The following is a 22,233-nucleotide window of genomic DNA, read 5'->3' on the forward strand; positions in this document are numbered from 1 at the left end:
ATAGAAAGCTAGTTTAAAGCTTGGACAAACATTAGAGGTATAGCAGAAGGTAGCACCATCAACGATTTTATACATGTGGATGAGGATATTGTTACTTCAGAGTTTCCTACTGATGAAGATATTATCGAGTCCTGCAGATCCGAACCAGTACAGTTAAACATCGAAGATGACTGCGAAAGTGACACGATGGAGGAGGATTGAACAACCGATTCCCTCTATGATTGTTTAAATAAAATTGAAGCTTTTGTTGAAAACCAAAATAAGAAATCCGGTCGTCGTCGTCAGTCACAAATAATTGACTTTTTTCCAGTAAAAGAGTAAACTTTAATATGTACATACATATGTATGTATATGTGTATACATACTATGTTTATATATACTGGGTACATATACAATACATTTGTATGTACATATATTACGTAAATGTTATGTAATATAATGTAAATAATATATACATACATTTGTACTACTATTTCATAATTTTCGTTTTTTGTTCAAAAATCATAGATATTAGAGCATTTATGTAACGTATAACCCATTTTAAAAAATGAATGAATAAATGTTCATTCACAAAAAAGTACATGCATTTCTAGTTTTTATTGGTAACTCGAAGTCTTGATAACTCGAAATTTTCAATGTATCAAATCGCAGTTCGACTTATCGAAGTTATCGAACAATTCTTTGACACTCACCATAAATGTAAAACAAATTCTAAATATCTACGTTTGCATAATTATACATTATCTTGCTTTGTCAAATAAATGCAACTTTTAACTATGAAAAGGCGATAAAATAAAAAAAAAATATATAACAAAAACTAGTATTTTTTTTTAAGCAAAATATTGGAACAACTATTAGGTTTAGGGTAAAAAAAAAGCGATTTTTTTTTTGGATCTGACGCACAAAAACTGGTTGCTAGTTACCTCTAGAAAGCAATTACCATGTATGAGCTCTTAATATTAATCGGAAGGTTATCCTCATTATAGTTTTGCATTTCCGATTTAGTCTCATAAATAATTATATCTTATTACCAATAGATCATTATGCCAATTTTATTGATAATTTATCACTGTTTGATGATAGTGTACCACTATATATAAATTCTAGGGTTAAAAAGTTTAAGATCGATTAAAAGAACATCAATTCGATTATTCAAAAGGACTTGAGTGACTTCTTTTTTTCAAAAATTATACCATTTGATTTCCTTGATGTGGACGTTGCATTGTGTGCTTCAAATGAGACTTATAAGGAAAATGAAGAGTATTTCAAACAAATAAAAGATGTAAATAAAGCAGCAGAGCGTGGAGTGGCGAGATAGTTTCAATATTTGCTGCACGATGCAAAGAACATCGAGGACTATTTCCTGACTGTAATAAAAGTAGATTTGTATAACTAAATAAGTATAAATATATATATATATATATATATATATATATATATATATATATATATATATATATATATATATATATATATATATATATATATATATATATATATCCGAACACTCGAAGTGTATATACATATATATATATATATATATATATATATATATATATATATATATATATATATATATATATATATATATATATATATATATATATATATATATATATATATATATATATATATATATATATATATATATATATATATATATATATATATATATATATATATATATATATATATATATATATATATATATATATATATATATATATATATATATATATATATATATATATATATATGTGGAATTTTACAGGGAATTCAAAACAAAATTTAAAAATGAGGTGCTAACTTTTGAAGACAATGAGATAATTGTACTCTACCATTGACTCACACTGTGCAATACTTTATATATTATATAATATAGTACCGTTGGCAACCACATCATGTGCTAAAGTAACAAGGACGGAGATACGAATGTCTATTTCACAATAACGCTCGTGCGTTTCATTTATTCCGACGAAAAGTGCTGTGGCGCGAATTCGCACGAAATCAATAATAAAATATCCGAAATTCTTAATGCCGGATTACAATATTCATTGGCCAAAGCCGAACATCCGTTCCGGACGGTAAAAGTATTCGTATTAAGTGGAGCGCAAAATGCAAATAACTTTCAAACTTTTCGAACTCGCCAAACTTTCGGAGAATTCCGGCTTTGTTCGTCACGTCACCGCGTGGCGGCGTCCTAGTCGTCATCCTGCACGCGAAATGTTCGACGGATGTTCCGTCTTTAAATCAGAGCTCGATTATTTCCGGTTCCTTCCAGTTTATCCCAGCGCGCAGCAGGTTGCAGAACCGCATAACGTAACTCACCGCCACGATCTGAAATTTTATTTATTTTAGTTTTTAACGATTTTTCGAAAAGTGTATGTTTGAGTTCATTCACTCATTCATTCATATTACTAGTGCAATTTGCCAGCACGGTTCTTATTTCTTTAAAAAATCTCACACAAATATAATTAGGCGTTCACGACTATCGGGGGGTTTCGAATTAAAGCAGTGGTTCCTAGCATTTTTTTTTCACTTTCAAAATTTGTTTTTTTCCAGTGAACCTCTGGACATCCACCTGGGCCACTTTGGGGACCACTAATCTAAAGTCTAGAACACTTATGAACAGGTACCGCTGGTTTCATAAAAAAAAACTGATACGACACTCAAAAGAACAGTTTTGAGCAGTGTATTATAGGCCACCATTTTCCTATTTCTTATACTGTCGCTGTCAAATAAAAAAAAATTGTCAGCGTTATCACAAATACATTAGAAAATAAAAGCAAGTGACACATACGAGCAGAGAGTAAAAAGCTAAAATTGTGACCAAGATAGAAAATGGTTGCCGTTTATCAGAGGTAGCTCAACATTTCAATGTAAGCAGATCAACTGTTTTTTGCATTAATAAATAGTGGAGACAAGAAGAAACGTTTGAAAGGAAAAGGGGATCTGGCAGACAAATAGTTAGCTCAGTTCAAGATGATCAGGCGTTCCTTTGGATAGTCGAGGATGACCCTTTCTAAAGCCCGACGAACGCTTTTACTACCCCAATTGAAGGAAGATTTAGTAGTTACAATTATGCCCAAATATTGTAGAACAGTGGAACAGTGTGGAACAGTGTGAAACAATGTGGAACATATTTACCCGGAAGGTAATTATATTTTCCAACAAGGCAACTATCCATAGTTGCACAATGGCTTCAAAAGACGAACATTGAAACCTTGCCATGGCCAAGTAACAGTGCTGACACTAACTGACACTAACTGACGCCGAAGCTGTGATTGTTCTTCTTCTTAAAGTGCCGGTCCTCTGTGGACGTTGGCTATCACGTTGGTCCATATTACTTTGTTTACTGCGGATCTGAATAGGGCTGTTGATGTCATTCCAGTCCATGCACGTAGGTTCCGCAGCCACGATATTCGTCTGCGTCCTGCCGATCGTCGACCCTCTATTTTCCCCTGTAAGATGAGTTGGAGTAGGTGGTATTTCTCATTGCGCATAATGTGTCCAAAGTATTCCAGTTTTCTGCGTTTGATGTTTGCTAGTAATTCCATTTCCCCTCCGATGCGCTCAATGACCGTTTTATTTGTCACATGATGTACCCACGAAATTCTGAGGATGCGGCGGTAGCACCACATCTCGAAGGCATCTATACGTTTGCACGAGGCATCGGTAAGGGTCCATGCTTCTGTCCCATAAAGGAGGACCGAGAGAACATAACAGTTCAGGACCCTTATTCTAGTGCGGATGCTGAGGGATAGGTTACAGAGTATGTTTCTCATTTTGTTAAATGTGCTTCTTGCTTTTTCGACTTCGGCACTTTATTTCTCGAGAGTGGTCCCAATCTTTGTTCAAAGTACAGCCCAGGTATGTAACTGTCTCTGCTGCTTTGATGGTTTCGTTGTTTGCAGTAAACTGTAGGTTTCCAATATCGTTTTTACTGATAATTAATATTTGTGTTTTTTTACAGTTTATCTTCATACCGTATCCTTCGCATGCAGTCGCCACTCGGTCCACAAGTCTCTGAAGCCCCTCGGCAGTGTCGGCCACAAGAACGGTATCATCCGCATATCTCAAGTTGTTTGTAATTTGACCATTTACTACAAGTCCGTCCTCTGTATCATCCAATGCTTCCTTGAATATGCAGTATGCAGCCCTGGCGCACTCCCCTTCCAACGCTAAATTCTGCTGACGTTGTGTTTTCTACTCGAACCATAGCCTTTTGTTGTAAGTATAGTTTTGCTAGGATCTCCGTGTCTCTGTTGTCCATTTCTGATTCTCGTAGCATTGCGATGAGCTTATCGTGCCGAACCCTGTCGAAAGCCCCCTCGAAGTCTATGAAACAAGTAAAAACGTCTGCATTGACGTCCCGTGCTCGTTGGATCAGCACTTGTATGGCCAACAAGGCTTCTCTAGTGCCAAGTCCTCTCCTGAAGCCAAACTGATTAGCACTTATGTTCTCGTCGAGTCGTTTGTAAATTCGTGCTTGTATTATATTGAGGAAGGCCTTTAAAGCATGACTCATCAGGCTTATAATTCTGTACTCTGAGCATTTAGTTGCGTTCGCTTTCTTGGGTAGCGGGATAAATGTTGACTCAACTCTTCAGCATATCATTGAGCGTTACTGTAACGAAAATAGGGTCGCGTCAAGGGTAGCTCCAAATAAGATCTTCAATGAAAGTGAGGAAAGATGGATTGTAAGAAAGGTATCGATTTATCACAAAAAGTGCTCCAAAAATGTGTGTCGAGGTGGAAAGACATTTAGGAAAAAAGGTATAGACGCGTTAGATTGGCACTCGCCAGAGAGCATATCGATAAACATTTAGACTTCTGGAATTCAGTAATATTTGCCAAAGTAAACTTATTTGGATCCGACCAAAAAATATCAGTATGGATAGAGCCTAAGGAAGAATTAAAATGGAAAAATTTAAAAGCTATGGTGAAGCACGGTGAAGGTGGAGTTATGTTATGGGGCTGTATGTCATCTGCTGGAGTAGGTAATATGCATGTCATTGAAGCAAATATGTGTATTTGGATATATTAAGACAGCATCTGGATGTTAGTGCTCAAAAATTAAATATCTCTCATGACAATGATTCAAAGCACATGTCATTTCGGGTCCGCAGTTGGTTGCTTTATAACCTCCCAAATGTTATTAAGACACCAGACCAGTGACTAGACTTAAATGTAATTGAACATTTGTGGGTGATATTAAAAAACAAACTAAATGGTCCCCAATATCTAACAAGAATGAATTCAAAGTAAAAATTACTTAAATATGGAACACAATTTCCCCGGAGTAATGAAAATTCCAATTGTTCCATATCTCACAACCAATCATATTATCCCCTATGACTTTGACTGATATTATGGATGACGTAGTAAAAGCACAAGATGAGAACAATGCTACGGTTCTAGTTATATTTGATCATCAAGGTACCTTAATGTCTATTTTAAGGTATATTGATTTTGATGCGGCTGCCTTCCCACTAATAGTCTCATTTTTGACCGATAGGTATCAGAGGATCGTTTACGATCGCTGGTCTTCAGATATAGTTAAGGTTAGAATGGGAGTCCCTCAAGAAAGTATTCTCCTCCTTCTCCTCCCCTTCCCCTCCTTTATGGTATATATATATGTTTAACGTCGTAAATTATCTCCAGTATTTTTCAAAGAAAATTCCACAGGCTACTGTAATACTTTTTACAAAACTTCTGAAGCTAACAGGATGATTGGCGAAACATCAGCAATTTCGACTAAGCAAAAACCGACGCAGGAGGAATCCAGAAGTTTTGTAAAAAGTATCTTCAGTATTGTAAGTATCTTTTATACGCCAACGATATCCAGATTTACACATTCTTTTCGCCGGCGCACAAAATAATTAAGTCAAAATATCCTCCCTATCTTCAACTAATATATCGTACGGATGTTCACAACATTAGTATTCGTATACAACATTTGCTAACTATACCTGTTCATAAAAAAGATTTTTCCAATTGTTTTTCCTAGCAGATTGCGTTTATAATTAATAAATACAAAATAAATGATTTTACCCAATCTATTTTCTCATGAAATGCAAATTTTTGACACTCTAATAACTATCACTGTATTTTAACAATGGCTAAAGAAACATCCTTTTTTCTCTTTGCCTGTAGGCTTATCTTCTTTCTTTTCTTTCTTTTGTATCCTGGCATTCTTCTATACCGTTCTCTACACAAGGTAAACTTCAATTACTGTATTTAAGGCGAATTCGAAGTGTTGTAATGTGTATTATTTATTTGTTATAAGTTTAGTTGGCTTCAACAGCACCTTCCGACGACATTATTGTTTACTATTTTACCACGTTCTCTGCGTATGCAAAAATTGCTAATGCTCAATATGCTGAAGGAATCAAGTGTGTTCTAACCAAATCTAAAGTTGCGAGTGGGATATCTGTAAACAATACCTCGAAGAAGACCATTTTCCGCAGTTTAAAAAATGAAGTTGAAGAAGAAGAAGATAAAAGTTAATAAATCAAAACATCGTACAAGGTTGACTGACGATAATTTAGAAAATTCTTTACGTCTTTCTATCAGTGGAATAAATCCAAATTTTGCGGTTTAATTATAATGTACCTATTGTTTTCATTTCATTTTGTTATTGTATTAAATTTTTCATATTAATAATCCATAAATTTTATAAAATTATGAACACTACTTTGAAATACGCAGCTCGCGAACGTATTTGCATATTAAAGTTTGGCCCACAATATGTCAAAGGTTGCCCATACCGGATTTCCGGATTTAGGCTTAGGTACACAGTTTCACAAAACAACACAACAAAAAATGTCATTGCAAATTTAATTAACTAAATTAAAATTAAAATATAGTATAGTACACTACACTTTTCTGAAATAGCCTATAACGGATTCAAAATTATAATTGGCAAAATGTTATCGTGTGGGGAATTCAATTTTAAAGCGCGTTACGCGAGGGAAACTCTCTCCGTCCATAATATCATCAAAACAAAACAGATTTCGGTGTCGGCTCCAAGAGTTAACTAAACACCAAATCCGAGGAAGAGAAAGGAAACAAAACAAAGAAGAAAAAACGTAATTTAATTTGGCCGAGTTCCCTCCGAGGGACCGGAGGAAAAATATATAAATTATTCATTCGGCACTTATCTGGAAACCCCGAAACAGGCTTTTTACAACTTTTATTTTTCACTTACATTAATCAGCGTCCTCGAGATGAAAAACGCCACTTCTGCTTTGCACAGCGCGTCGAATTCCTAAAGAACACAAAAAAATGATTATAAGGCGAGGAAAATTGATATACAATGAGTTAAAACCTCAGCCCTGATAAATGCCGAAGTTATATGGTATCGTTTATCAAGGCAGACGTAGAAGTCGTTTATCTTATGCCCGATAGATACGGTACACCTTATGCATGTGTTTCCCATGTATTTTTTTCTAAAATATAACTTTATTGCTCATTGCTCATTGCAGAAAAACTTTGTATATAGCACTTTAGTCAAGCAAAATATTAAGTATACTGTATTTTTGGTAAGGTAAATTTAAGTTGCTTTCAATGATTCCGGTTAGCCAATTAAGGAGACTCGGACCTATCTCCCGTGGTGGGTGGTGTTCGAACATTTTCGGAAATAATTGTCAATAGCTTCAAAATGGCTAAACGCATTTTACCAAATTCAACTGAGCAGATTGATTTAGATTGCTTGCATCGCCGTGTAACGGGTTCAATTTGTGATTGGCTACTTCGACTTATGTTTCTCACAGGTAGGTTAATAATGCTCGGAGACTACCTATCGAATGTTTTATTCTCACAATTACACACTGTCTTAATCCTCAAAACTACTGGTATTGCTAATTATTCTTCACTACTTCATTCTGTTCGAACACACTGTAACTGCTTAATTGATTGGTGTGGTTTGCCTGCCCTAAAATAAATGTAAATAAGTGCAAGCCCTTACTCACTTTGCTACCGATTTAAAGCAGTAAGTATAGGACCCAAGCAGCTCAGTTTCTCAAAATATGGGCGGGGTATAGAAAAAAATAAATAAATAAATAAAAGGTTGGAAACCCGGGCGCCAGCTAGGATAATACCCCAACCTATACTAAAATTTAGTGACAGTGACTAGTGTCCTTGCTCACTAGCCACCAAACAAACTCACAAAGTTAACAAAATCCTAGGCAAATAAATAATAAATAAACAAGACAGGCACATCAGTTTAAATCTCCATATATTGGCTACTGGATCAGATTCTCAATCACAGAGCTGGGAAACTGAGTACACGCCAAATACTTAAGTACACAATAAACACAGGAAGCTTGGTTACGATCGATCGTTTACAAACAATTATCACAATTGGTTACTTTATCTTTACCCTAACTCAGCTCTTTAATTTATATTGGTGTTACACACATATTGAAATTTGTGTTTAATAGGCATAGAATTAACCGGAACGTAAATAAAATGGGCTTATCTGTGATCCTCCAGTTACCAGCAACGAACGAGTGGGGCAAGCTCTAGGACAGCTGTTCTGTATACTGCCTACGTTTGAGAGTCCTTTTCTTAAGTGGGGATAGAACATTTTGTATGTACAAAGTCTCGTCTCTCGGTTAAAGGCGGGAGACATAAAAAAGTGTTTCACGTAACTAAAAAATGCCTAAGAGTACGCCCAAGGATACACACATGTTTGCAGTTATAAACTATAAAAAATGGACCTGGTGGCGAGCTGAAAAATAAAAAATAAAAATGTCGGAGAGACATATCCTATGACAAATGAGAAAGGATTAGGGAAAGCATCGTTAAGAAAATAAATAAATAAAATAAAGTAACTAAATAAATAAATTTAAAAAAATCTGGTTTCAGATTTCTCTGATCTGGAAGACAAATGACGAGGAGGTGTAACAGTGTCTAGGTGATGATCCAAACAAACCGATAGATAATCAGTAATATTTGCACCCTGAGTTAGTATCCATATGGAATACTGAGATAACCATAGCTCAGGGGATTTCGCCAGAGGTGAAAAGCACATTGTTAGAAAAATACACTTTACAGGGGAATTATAATTTAGAGCCCAGCCAAGTTAAACCAAGATAATACCTCGTTAAGTGATACGGTCAGGAAACATGATGATCACTTTATAGACACTCGGAGATTGCTTGAAATAAGAATTGCTTTGTTAGGCTTGGTGATTTCTGAACTGTTAGAAAACAAAGAGGAGGGAGTAGATAGACTGCACATTTTGGAAAAATTATGTGATGTTGGAAAAGTGTTGGCTCAAGTAAATTACCCTCAGTTGTTTGCTCGTAAAGCGTATATTTCCCCCGGACTGGATAAAAATATTCAAAAGGTCTTTGATTCAAATACAATTGGCACCCATTTGTTTGGAGAGAGCCTAACCCAAAAGCAAAGGCAATCCGAAAAACAAGTTTGGCATTGAACCCCAGTTTGACGGTAAGAGCTACAACACCAAGAACCAATCTACTCTGAGTACCAGGAAGTTAAACTGAAAAATCCCACCTGTTGGTCAACCAAACTACCGACAGGTTGGCATCACGGTACGGAGTCGAACTCAACAAACGAAAGCGGGAAGAGTAAAGGATTTTTCTTAAACATTGGCGCCATATAACAAGTGACTCAAGTTATAAGATTACGTTTGCTAGGAAAACGGGACCAAGTTTTGTTTCGAAAGAGCAACAGTGGTGTAGCTAAGGATATCCGGATATAACATTAGCATTGAATAATTTGTTGGTTATCGGGGATATATAGCCTTGTATATTTGATGAAGGTCAGTTAATTGCATCTTGTTTTCAGTTCCAAACCCAGATGGTACAAGAGATTTTATATTAAACTTAAAAGAGTTATATAGGTTTATCGATAGAGTCTATTTTAAGATGGAAGATATTCGAACCGTTACAAAATTATTACCGCAGGGTGATAGTAAAAATTTTTTTGAGGTTTAATTTTAAGGGTAGATTATTTCAGCTTTGTTGCTTGCCATTCGGTTTATCTACAAGTCCATATGTGTTTACAAAATTTTTAAAATCTGTAACAAACCACTTAAGAGGAGAGGGTATGTTTCTGCTGTATATTTAGATGACATTCTTTGTTTTGGAGCATCATATAAAAGTTGTTTATGTAACACACATGCAACGATATCCATATTTACTTATTTAGGTTTCCTTATAAATTATAGAAAGAGTTCTGTACCTGCACCTTTTTAAAAACAACTTAATTAATGGCTATGTTAAGATGGTTTTTGCGGTAGACGATGTTGCAGAATTAGAGAGTTTTCGCGGTTAATAGGACATTTAATTTCAAATTATCGGGCCATGGATTATGGGTGGATGTATAGTAAACATCTAGAACGAGAGAAATTTGTAGTTCTCATTCTTAGTGATGGTGATTATGACCATCATATGGTTATATCGAAGACTTAAGATTTCCTTTGGTGGATATTTCATGTACAGAATTCATCTAACCCAATCAGGAAATTTCAGTTTAAGTTAAAGATCTTTTCGGCTCAGAAAGTCCTTTGCAAAAGACTTAGAAAATTGCGAAATCCTAATTATATCAGAATACGACAGCAATATTATATATAAATAGAATGGGGGTGTTCAGTTTCCTCGTTAAAAGGGGTTAACCAGCTCAATTAGCAATGGTGTGAACATCGAAACATATGGTTATTTGTATCATACATCCCAACCAGGTATAATTTTATTGCAGATGAAACATAATTAAATACAGAATGGCAATTAGCAAATTGGGCTTTAAGGAAAATAGTTTAAAAAATTGGTGAACCCCAGATTGATTGTTTTGCGCAAAGTGTTTTGAAGAAAATAATATTGGAAAAATCGGAGGAAATTTTAGTTTTAACTTTATGGACTGCGCAATCCTGGTTGGTATCCTGCATTCCTTTCTCTGCTTTTAGAGGATCCTGTTATTTTTAAACATGATGTAGGTTTACTTCTCTCTCCTTGCAGAACAGTATACCATCCATTGGCAGCTAAACTTACGTTGATAGCAGGCAAGCGTATAAGCGCATCAGTGTCATCTTATGATATCTTGTTAGCGTCTATCTCCAACGCCATACCTAAGCAATATGATTTAGCGCTAAAACTGGTCTTTTTTTTGTTTTACTAATAGAGTATGTCCCTTTTTAAATTTGCTTTTAATGATGTGTAAAATTTTCTCACTCAGAAATTTAATGGAGGTGTTTCTTATGCAACTTTGAACACCATTAGTTTAGTGATTTGATTAATTTCTTATAAATCTGATCCATGCAAAGGTCAGATAGTAAAAAAAAAAAATTTTAAAGGGATTTTTAGGAAAAGACCTTTAAGGCGCAAATATGAGAAAATATGGGATGAGTCACTTTTTTTAGATTTCATCAAGACATTTTTCGATTGAGTCTTTGTCGTTACAGAAACTGACTGAGAAGGCTCTCGTGAGTGTACATCGGGCACAGACGTTTACCACTATAGATACTGATAATACGAAAAAAAAGTAACGCATCGTAAATTTCATCCCCTCCTAGTATTACCGTTTTTTGAAGAAAAAGCAAAACTGTGTGTAACAAGTACTCTTGTACAATATTTGGAAAGGACCAAGCTTTTAAGGGGTAATGTGAAAATTTTATAACAAACTCATTTCGGAAGAAAAATAAAAAGATTAGAAGTCTGGAAGAAGGATTGTTATTTAATGGAAGAAAAAGAAAAAGAATAGAAATCTGGAAGAAGGATTGTTATTTACTTTATTAAGTGTTGAACTTTAATATTGATAGATAGAAGTTGCGTGTTGTGGGCAATGTTTTAGGTCGAATAAAGATGCGTTTTGCTTTAAACATCTACGTTATGTGTAATATTAAAGAACGAAGCTGAAATATAGTTAAATGATTAAACAAACTTACCTAAGTGAAATTACCTTTAAACGTTATGAATTATGATATCGATAGCGGTCGGTGGTGAAGAGGGACCGGGAGGGGATTATTTTTTGTTTTCAGGCTTTGAATTCGTGACGTCATCGGAGGTCGTAGTACTACGTTATGTGTACTCTTAAAGAACGAGGATGAAATATAATTATGATCGAACTTCACTAAGTTCGTTTGATCATTCAATTACCCATCTGTCCACGCGAAATTTTAAATTTTTAAAATTGTGTGTTTTGAAAAACAAAGTATCAAAAATTATGATGGCGGTGTGGTGTTTAAGTGCCAATCACATTAAGATTTTATTTTATGTATTTTGGGTGTTGTGTATTTGGGTGGCCTTATTTGTAAAAAAAAATGTGCATTTATATGTATATATCTTGGGTTTTGTCACCCAATAAAATAATAATAAATATTACAATAAAATCCATTATTATTGTTATTATTGTTATAGCTGAAATAAAGTGGTAATGAAAATGTGCTTTTAAATTTGTGCTGTTGCCAGAAAAGAAATTAAAAAATTTGTAGCCGAGAACAATTTGTTTAAAATAGCATTCTATGCAACAAGTTATACTTGTTATAAGATCATTAGTTTTGGGGTATATTTTTGCAAAATCCGCTACTAAAGTATCTAAAATTTTCGAAAATGTTCGCGATCCCGAACAACGGAGCTGACGTCTTAAAGTGACACACACTTTCCGCATGTTGTGTGCATAATTGGGTATTCTAAAATGGGAAGTAGATAAAATATCACTATTAATTTAGCAAGTGGCTACAAATATTTTTCAATTTTGTTTGATACATTTTCATATCATGTTAGTTGACGAAGTTATAAGTTTAGGGCAAAATTTTCTTATATTGAATTTAAAAATACGTCTTCAAAAATGTTGCGCCAACGAATTTCTGTTTTCCTTGGGATAGTAAAACTTGATTTCTGTGTAGTTTTTTAAGTAGTAGTAGTATTTCATATCTAATAAAAATTACCTGACTTTACCATTTTATTTTTAAGGAACATCTATTACATTTTTTTCCTTTACACTTTGTATTATTCACTGCTATTCAGAAACATAATAGTAAGCTATGACTCGCCGGGGTGAGACTGGTGTTACTTATACATACATTTCAAGTTTAGGTATTTTATTAAACTGCGTAATTCGTGGAATGTTAGCAACTAAATTATATTTTACTCTAAAACCGTAAAAGATCTAAAAAAAACGTAACGTAAACGTTATAAAGTTAATTAAATGAAAAGTTTGTAATGGAGACAAAATAAAGCACATCAAATTTGATTTTTTCATTTTTTCAACTACAGGGTGTTGAAAAATGACATTCCTAAAGATGTATACTACATTTCTGTCCCGTGATTTCTCGCCCGTCCTTTTGTCGGACGAGTTAAGGAACACCCTGTACAGTTTAAAATAGGCTTAGTACGGTTGTGACACATTATTTTTAGATCATTTTATTGCCACGATAAAAATTGTGTATATCTACGCATTCACAAATTGAAATGCTACAGATGCCACTATCAATTTAATATTCCAAAAATACCCGCTCCAAAATTTCCCTCATAGGGGGTAAAAAATATGTGTGTTTATATCAGTTTTCCCAAATGGCTTTCTATATAACGAAGTCGCTTTTTCGAACGAAATGGGCCAGCCAGCAGCCGCTCGGGAAAAACAGTTTTTTTGTACGCATTTTCCGTGTAATAAACTTTCAAATAAATTACGTTTATACCTTCACAGTGGGCCAAATCGCTTGGTTCTATAATGCGGGACCCTTTTTCAGTTAATGAATTTATGAGACCGTTATACAGAAAAAATGCAATCCAGTTCTGCATCGTTGGCACAAAAAAGTAAAAGCGTGAGACCACTAACTCGGAAAGTGCCAGTTCCTCCTACTTAAGGACCGTATTCTCAAGGGTTGAGGATGCCTTAAAAACTTTTGAATGGGCGAGATGTGTTTCGCAAATTATGATGTGACATTCTATAGGCTTACTTGGCGGAGGAAGCCTTAAGTATCAATGAGGAAATCCACCCTAAAGCATTTGTAAGTAATAACAAATTGATCTGTAGCAAGTCTGCTCTATAATATATAAAAACTCGCAATGGATCTTAGTTGACGTTAGATGTTAGTTGATAATGAAAATTGTTAATACATAATGTGTTACTTGCGGATTATTAATAAAAACAAATTACTTTGTAATATACGGTGCGGAAATTTTGTGGCCAAAGTACAAAGTTTTCAAAAAGTTTTACTTTGGAGATTTGCAAAGTCTTGTTAAAGGCACACATAAAATTACTTTCATACTATACAAGTTGAAAATATCAAAGTTGTATTTTTTTAAATGGAATCCCCTTTAGCCTATATCATTTTTGGATTCTACAATCACAATAAGTATGCTTTGATACCTTAATATTAAGGTTTTTAAATAATTTAAATAAATAGTAGAATGTATATATTCTGATTTTTCATGATTCTGTCTCATTCCGTTCGTGTGGAGTAGTACAAACTACCACAAAAATTATCTTATAATAATGGTTGGTTACTCTGGGTTAAAATGTAGTTGCAGTTTAGTAATTTCGCTCTTATTCTTTAAAAATGTATTTGAGAAATTAAAAATTAGGTTTTATCTCGATATAAACGTTATTGAAACATACATTCATTTTGGTCGTAGAATCTAAAAATGCTATAATATACAGGGGGTTACATTTAAAGAAATGCAACTTATGTGTTATGGAACAACTCGTGTAGTATGGAACTAATTTTAAAAAGTGATCATAATACATTCGAAAAGTGAAATCGTTGAATTTTTGTGACCTTGTATGTTTAGGTAAATATGTGTATATTTTGACAATTTCTTGCAAAAATTCTGACAAATAAATACTGCTATTGTTTGACAAACATTTTTTTTTACACATTAGAAAGTTAAATATTTTGAATTTCAAAGCATTGCCATTTCTAAGAAAGTTGTATGCGTTTTTTCGGAAGTTTTTTAAGAAATCAGAATATTATGAATTTTACTTTATACAAATATTAAAGGAAATGATTGTTTAATCAACAAATAATACTGTGTAAATAATTTCAATGAGAATTTATCGGTAAATAGGTTAATTGAACACCCCATTCTCTCATTTATATTAACGAGCAAGACAAAGACAATAATTACTCCCTAATACCCGTGATTTTCTATTAAAATTTTCCTCACTTTGCCATTTAACTTTAAATTGGGTTACAAAGTCGAAATATTCATAAATATATTAATTTCCTTCATTATAGTTACAAAAAATAATAGTTCCAAGATTTTATCTTAATTATTACAATAATCAGATCACACTTCTATGTCAGTCAAGCAAGCAGAACTGATGTACTTCTTCGATAATTTGTTAATTGCACTGTTAAACAATATTTTTCCATTTCCTGTTCGTATAAGTGTTATAATGGGTGTTTTTTTTCGCTATATAGAATTTTAAGTTGGCATTACTGTTCAAGATGGCGACCGATTTAACAGCTGTCAAGTGATTTATTCTCAGTTTCGTTTTGGCAATTCATCATGAATAGTCTCACGCCTGAACAACGCTTGCAAATAGTGAAATTTTATTTCGAAAATAATGGTTCTGTGCGGAATACGTATCGCGCACTACGTCCATTTTATCGTCGATAAAATCGTCCATCAGAGCAGTTAATTCGATTAACCATGGAACGTTTTCGCACCACGTTTACTCTTATTGATAACTCGCATCCCCAGATATGCCGTACGGTGCGTACAGAAGAAGCTCTTGCTGTTGTAGAGCGTAGCATTGAGGAAGACCCGAATGAGTCCATCCGCCATCGAGCACAGGAATTGGATGTGTATCCATCCACTTTATGGAAGATTTTGCGGAAGGATCTTGGTTCACGTGCTTACAAAATCCAACTCGTGCAAGAATTGAAGCCAAACGATCATCAAGTAAATGGGCCCAAAACGAGATTGCCGTTGTTCCCGATTTTCATAAGCGAATTTTGTTTAGCGATGAAGCGCACTTCTGGTTGAATGGCTACGTCAACAAACAAAACTGCAGCATTTGGAGTGAAGCTAATCCTCAAGTGTATGTAGAAACACCGTTACATCCAGAAAAACTGACTGTTTGGTGCGCTTTATGGGCTATGATTACTAACTCTTTCATTCCTGAATTGAATGACCATGATGTCCAGGAGATGTGGTTTCAACAAGACGGCGCAACATGTCACACAGCTCGTGCCACAATCGATTTATTGAAAGACACATTTGTTGACCGCCTAATTTCACGTTTTGGACCTGTGAATTGGCCTCCAAGATCTTGTGATTTAACACCGCTAGACTACTTTCTGTGGGGCTATGTAAAGTCATTGGTCTATGCGGACAAGCCACAAACACTTGACCACTTGGAAGACAACATTCGCCGTGTTATTGCCGATATACGGCCACAAATGTTGGAAAAAGTCATCGAAAATTGGACGTCCAGATTGGACTACATCCGAGTCAGCCGTGGCGGTCATTTACCAGAAATCATATTTAAAATGTAATGCCACAAGATTATCGTTCGGAGAAATAAAATTCATGGCAATCGAATAATCCGTCGTTGTTTAATTGCAACTTAAAGTTCTATACATCGAAAAAAAACACCCCTTAAGTAATTAAACTTCATAATATTATTATTATTACTGAGGGTTTAGTTATTAAGTTCTTAAAGGACACCTACAGGACGGTTGCAAGTCATAATGAATATAAAAGTCCATCACCTGTTTACGCTTAGCAGCAATTGATCATAAACCTTTTTCGCCTGCAACCAACGTACGTAACTCCTAAGGGAGCACCGCATGAGTGATAAATCGAATTATAAAATGGGATTTATCACTTTTTCCATTTACAGTCGGGCGAAAATTTATAACCCATATCTTTCGCGCACGAAAGTTAGGAAATGCATTAGCATTTTACCCTTTCTCAGATTGGACGAAAAGATGTGATTTTCACTGTACGGACGGAATCAGATATCTGTTAAAATATAACGAAATATAACAACGATCTCGCATAGGCTATATTTATAATGCTTTGTTGGTTAGTTGGCATGCAGTGTAGTAAACCATGATATTTTTGTCTTGAAGTAAAATTTTGTTGGAACTTACCTTAGGCATTCGTCGATATGTTCACACAGATTTAACAGATTATCAATTGTAATTTGCTGAGAAAAAATCTTTGTTTGTCGTAATAACAGAAATAATTACCACGGAGTTGTTGTTCTTAATATTTAAATAGTGTTTCTTTAAAAATTCGATTTTTTGGCACGAATCGTAGTTTGCTACTACTTGCTGAGATTCCTCCAGTTTAAAGAAAACAGTGATAAGAACATGACTAATTCAATGTCAATAATTACGAAACTGAAGAATGAACATATGTCCTAAACATATTTTTTAATATCTGTATATCTGTAATACCACTGGAATTTGGTACACATGTACTATGTATCAAGAGACATTATCTAGTGCAGGAGAGTGTAGGGCAAGGCGCCCAACTTAAGCTTTTTATCATTTTTTGTAGATTTTAACTAACTTTTACTAAATTTACCCGAATTTTGGCGAAGCTTCTGGCAGTCGTGCCTCACTCTCCCCTTTTTATAATATTATATATAATAATTATAATATTATATATAATAATTACCATTATTTATTAAAAAATATTTAATAAGAAAAATGTTACTGATTTGTAACTATTTTTGTGTCGTTTTTTAAAGAAACTTCCACAGGCTGCTGTAATACTTTTTATAAAATTTCTGGATAAAACTGAGTAAAATGCGAGCCAGTTTCAGTCATTATTTTTATAAAAAGTATTTTTGTATCGACTAAAAAATTTGTTATTGGTATTTATAAGATTTTTGAAAGTTCTGGCTTTAGGCTAAATCCATAGAATTTTCCAAAAAATAACACTTTCCATAAATTAATTATAATTCAGTTATAATAATATGGGATAGCTTTTTTTAGAATTTTTAAACTGTCCATTTTACCTCTGGTATTACGCAAAGGGTTAAAATTGTACAAATCACCAGAATTTATAATTATTAGAAGAAAAATAATTTTTATTTATTGCTTTTTTTAAATCCGATGTACAGTTTTGGCTTAAAAGAATAAAAATCTCTTCTCTGCACGGTCACAACAAAATGTTAATATGACATCGGCCAGAGAAATTAGTTTTTATTTTTAAGTCAAAATCGTGCCAAGGAGCAAAAAAAGAGATCAAATCTGCTTATAAATTTTAATTTAGTTTCCAACTAGTATCTTTTAGAAAAAAAAATAGAAGCCTTTTTACTTTTACAGTTTTAATGAAAAAATATACCATACTAACAACAAGATAAATAATAAACGATTCTTATTTAAAAAAAGAACACTACCTACTATTAATAACTTTTAATAAAATTGTCTGTTAATAAATTAATAACAACCTTTTTGAAAAAAAGTAGAAAATAAAAACTAGATAAGTTGATGAAAGTGACCTCCACCTTGAAGGGTACACCTTTCAGCTCTTTTCCTTATATTGCCGCGTACTCTTTTAAGTATAACTCTAGTGTTTCTTCTAAATCTTAGGAAGCACTTATGCAACCCTTCAGCTCTTCTACGGTGTTAACTGGGGTGTGAGAAACCAGATGTTTAAGATGCCCCCATAAGAAAAAGTCCAAACTATTTAAATCTGGTTACCTAGAGGGTCATGGTTGAGGTCGGTCGCGACCTACCTATCAGTTATAAAATGTGTGATTGAAATATTGTCTTACTGGATTACATGGATTCTGTTCCTAATTAAATATGGTACTTCTTCTAGCAATATTGGCAAATACCCTCCTAAAAACCGGATATAATTATCGGCATTGAGCCTTTCTGCTAGAAAAAATGGTTCAAATAAGTCATTTCCAACAATTCCAGCCCAAACATTTACCGAAAACTGTTCTTAATGTTTAAATTCTGCAACTGCATCTGTAATCTGTGAATAGTATTTCTTAGTCAAACAAGGGATAATGCGCAATTTTGTCCAGAAATCATTGAACAAAATTAGCACCTGGGATATATCAAGATTATTTCCAATTTTTTTAGTACTTCAGTTCAGAATTGTCATTAATAGAATTTAAAACAGCTTCTTCAATTTCAGGAGTTCTTACAGTTCTTACGATGGGCCCCGTTTAAATTATTATTTGCCTTCAAAGTACCTGTTTCAGTCCACCTTCTATGTAGATTTGAAAATGTTCGCCTATATGTTGTGACTCTATTAAGAAAGCGCTCTTGATATAATCGCCTACCTTCCAGCGCACTGCCATCAACCGAGCCATGCATAAAATGCATATCTGCTAACTCCTCATTAGTAAACTGGACCATTCTTTTTTAAAATAACAATTCTAGGAGATTTTAAATTTATAAGTGGCGAAGAAATGAATTTAAAACCTGATATCCAACAACTTTTAAACAACCATCTTACAGACAGCCTAGAATGATAAAAAATAATTCTAAAGATTTCAAAAATACTCCTCAGAGCTTACGTACTTCGTATTCGTACGTTGGTTTTTTGAAGTATTTTAATAAAACAGATAGGCATTTAAGTTATTAAATAATAATGATAATTATATAGGATATTAAAAAAATATATTTTAGTTATATATTTAGTTTGAAAACTTTACCATCCTGTACCTGAAAAATTAAGATGTTCATATGAAGTTTTATTTTTAAAATGGATCCAAAAATCGCCTCCTTAGTTAGCGACATTCAATTAGAAAACGCTATGTATATTTCCCAACTACTTTCAAGATATTAATAAGGTATTTCAATGCTTGATGAGACTAACTATGTAGGTGGTAAAAAAAGGTGGAAATTTACCTTGTTTACGTGATCTCTGAGGACATTGGAATAAACCATTGCGACAGCCTCCAACGCCATGAACGTTATCGAGCCAATAACCCATGGTATAACAAGGTTAAAATTTTCCTGAAATAAAAAACATACTGTAGCGTATTAACTTAGGTAGTTGTTTACGTAACAAGAGGCAGAAGTTACTCAATATTAAATGACAAACAACAGTCTTCCTGAAAAAAAAAAATATTCCGAATTTAAAAAAATCGTCCGATACTATTTGGGTGAAAATTGGGGAAATATGTTTTTGGTATCTAGATAGAAATTAGTATATTATGCAACAAGTGCGGTAAACGGCATTTGACTCATGAGTTTATTTGGCACGAGCGTAGCGAGTGTTTAATAAACGAGTGAGTTAAAAAGTTTACCGAACGTGTTGCATACTATACTTTTTCTACCACCGTTAGTTTTTGGGTACATTTTCGCAAAACAACACGAATACATTCACTGACATGACTGTCAGAATTGACAAACGTCAAAATTCAAAGCATGGGAAATATCTCCGATAACATCCGATTGCTCCCACACCCGTGCGGTAAAATCCCGGAAATGTTCGAAGTGGCTCGGATCCGTGGGAAATGAAACTTAAACGTAAAGTGACGCTTCCCGCACGCCAGATCGGTGCGTAATTAGGTATTTTACAGACGGGAGTAAAAAAAGGTAATTTCCGTTGATGATGAACATCAAGAGAGCTTTTCAACAACAACAACGTAATTTTGAAAAGGGAGAACAGGATCAGAAACTAAAAATAAATCTTTATTAATATGCAAGAGACCGACAAAGACAGAACTTTATTAATCGTTCAAGTAAATTTTACAAAATAGCATAGGTTAGTCGACAGATAATATGGCAAGCGGTTTGACAATAAATCATATGTATAGAGTTATTTTCTATATTTACGTACCCACCTACGGAGGTTAACGGAAGTTACCGAGAAAAACTTTTAAAATAAAACAAATGCGCATCCCAAAGTTGAGAAGCAGTAGCAAGTTTTTTATTTTTAAAAGGAACACCCAATACATTTTCTGTCAGGAAGAAAGTCCTTTGTTTGCAGTTGTTTATTTTGCTCTATTTAGAACTTTTCAGAAAATCGTGAAAAGTCAGTCTCAATTGTTGCTGCAAAATTGGGTATGTCATATTACAAGATTAAAATGTTATATCACGGCTTATCTGAAGGTTACTATTAAAATTATTTTTACTGTTATATGTTAAAATAAGCATTATTGGGCAAATGAAAACCCACATAAAATTCAACAAGTAAATATACAGGGTCGTAGATGGGTTCCTGTGTGGAGTAACATGCTGAGCCAACCAAATAATAGGACTGATTTTTCTTGACGGATATCTGACGGGTAATCGCAATTTAGATTCAATTCAAAATAATATTGAAAATTATTTGGAAGGCCTACCAGTTCGCCAATACAATAACCTGATTTGCTAACAAGATGAGACACCGCCCCACAATACCGATCTAGTTACTGAATACCTAATTGGCATTTATGATCATTGGATAGGCAGACATGCCACAATTCAGGGACCCGCTAGTAGCCCCGATTTAAACCCTCTTGATATTTTCCTATCGGGAACTTTAAGAAACGGAGTATACAATGACAGACCTCAAGATATACGAGTGCTGAGACAAAGACTTGAAAAAAAAATGCTCAATATATTGTTATTATGAATTGAGAGATACTGTTAGAAAATATATGAGAAATAATGGTGGATATATGGAAAACACATGCCATTTACTTCACGTTATATCATCATTATTGTTCTTTGAATTATCGTTGTTATCCGCTTTATTATCTTTTGTTGTTGTTGATGTTATGTTCTTTAGAAAGACGCACTACTTGAAGCTTTTTTACTCTGAGTAACCCATTTTCCGCACTGAAGGTTTCAATTTGTGGAACGCCTGGTCAATTTGATTAACATCTGTTTAGTTAATCAAAAATTTAAATTTAAAGAACGGTCTATCCAAATATCAACAATCTATATATATATAAAATCAGGAGAAAAAGATCTTTCGTCATAAAAAAAAATATATGGGTGCATTTAAAAATAAAAAACCGGCTACTGCGCATTTGTTTTCTTTTACAAGTTCCAAAGATAATACTGCAAAAATTATACAACTTTTGTATTACATTTTTTTGTCGGTGACTTCCGTCAATCCCAATATATAAAAAATAACCCTGAATATTATGAATCTGACACAAACTCACAGTTATATTGTAAGTTTTGTTTGCTTAAGCAGGTCCAAGTATTTATAAGCGCTATACAATGGAATCTCTAACAAAGATTGCTTCATTATCCTTTTGAAATTTCTGGCTAGTACAGACTGAATATTATTTGGTAGGGCATTAAAAATTTAACATTGATCTAATTTATTCTGAGATGACGAC

The 22,233-nt window shown here is 33.8% G+C and overlaps 1 protein-coding gene across 2 annotated transcripts in view; it reads right to left on the reverse strand.

Moving 5' to 3' along the window:
- Positions 1 to 1,782: 1,782 nt before the first annotated feature.
- LOC132704695 (uncharacterized) overlaps positions 1,783 to 22,233 on the reverse strand; it is a 338,277-nt gene continuing 317,826 nt past the window's right edge. For both annotated transcript variants that reach the window (XM_060674871.1, XM_060674872.1), the window contains 3 exons: positions 19,802 to 19,909; positions 7,211 to 7,270; positions 1,783 to 2,337 (listed from right to left, as the gene is read on the reverse strand). In XM_060674871.1, the coding sequence (XP_060530854.1) occupies positions 2,251 to 2,337; positions 7,211 to 7,270; positions 19,802 to 19,909 (255 nt within the window). In that variant the 3' untranslated portion in view covers positions 1,783 to 2,250. The remainder of the gene's footprint in view (positions 2,338 to 7,210; positions 7,271 to 19,801; positions 19,910 to 22,233) is intronic.

The sequence above is a fragment of the Cylas formicarius genome, unplaced genomic scaffold, assembly GCF_029955315.1.
Source record: "Cylas formicarius isolate icCylForm1 unplaced genomic scaffold, icCylForm1.1 PGA_scaffold_7__23_contigs__length_41026272, whole genome shotgun sequence".
NCBI classification, from domain to species: domain Eukaryota; kingdom Metazoa; phylum Arthropoda; class Insecta; order Coleoptera; family Brentidae; genus Cylas; species Cylas formicarius.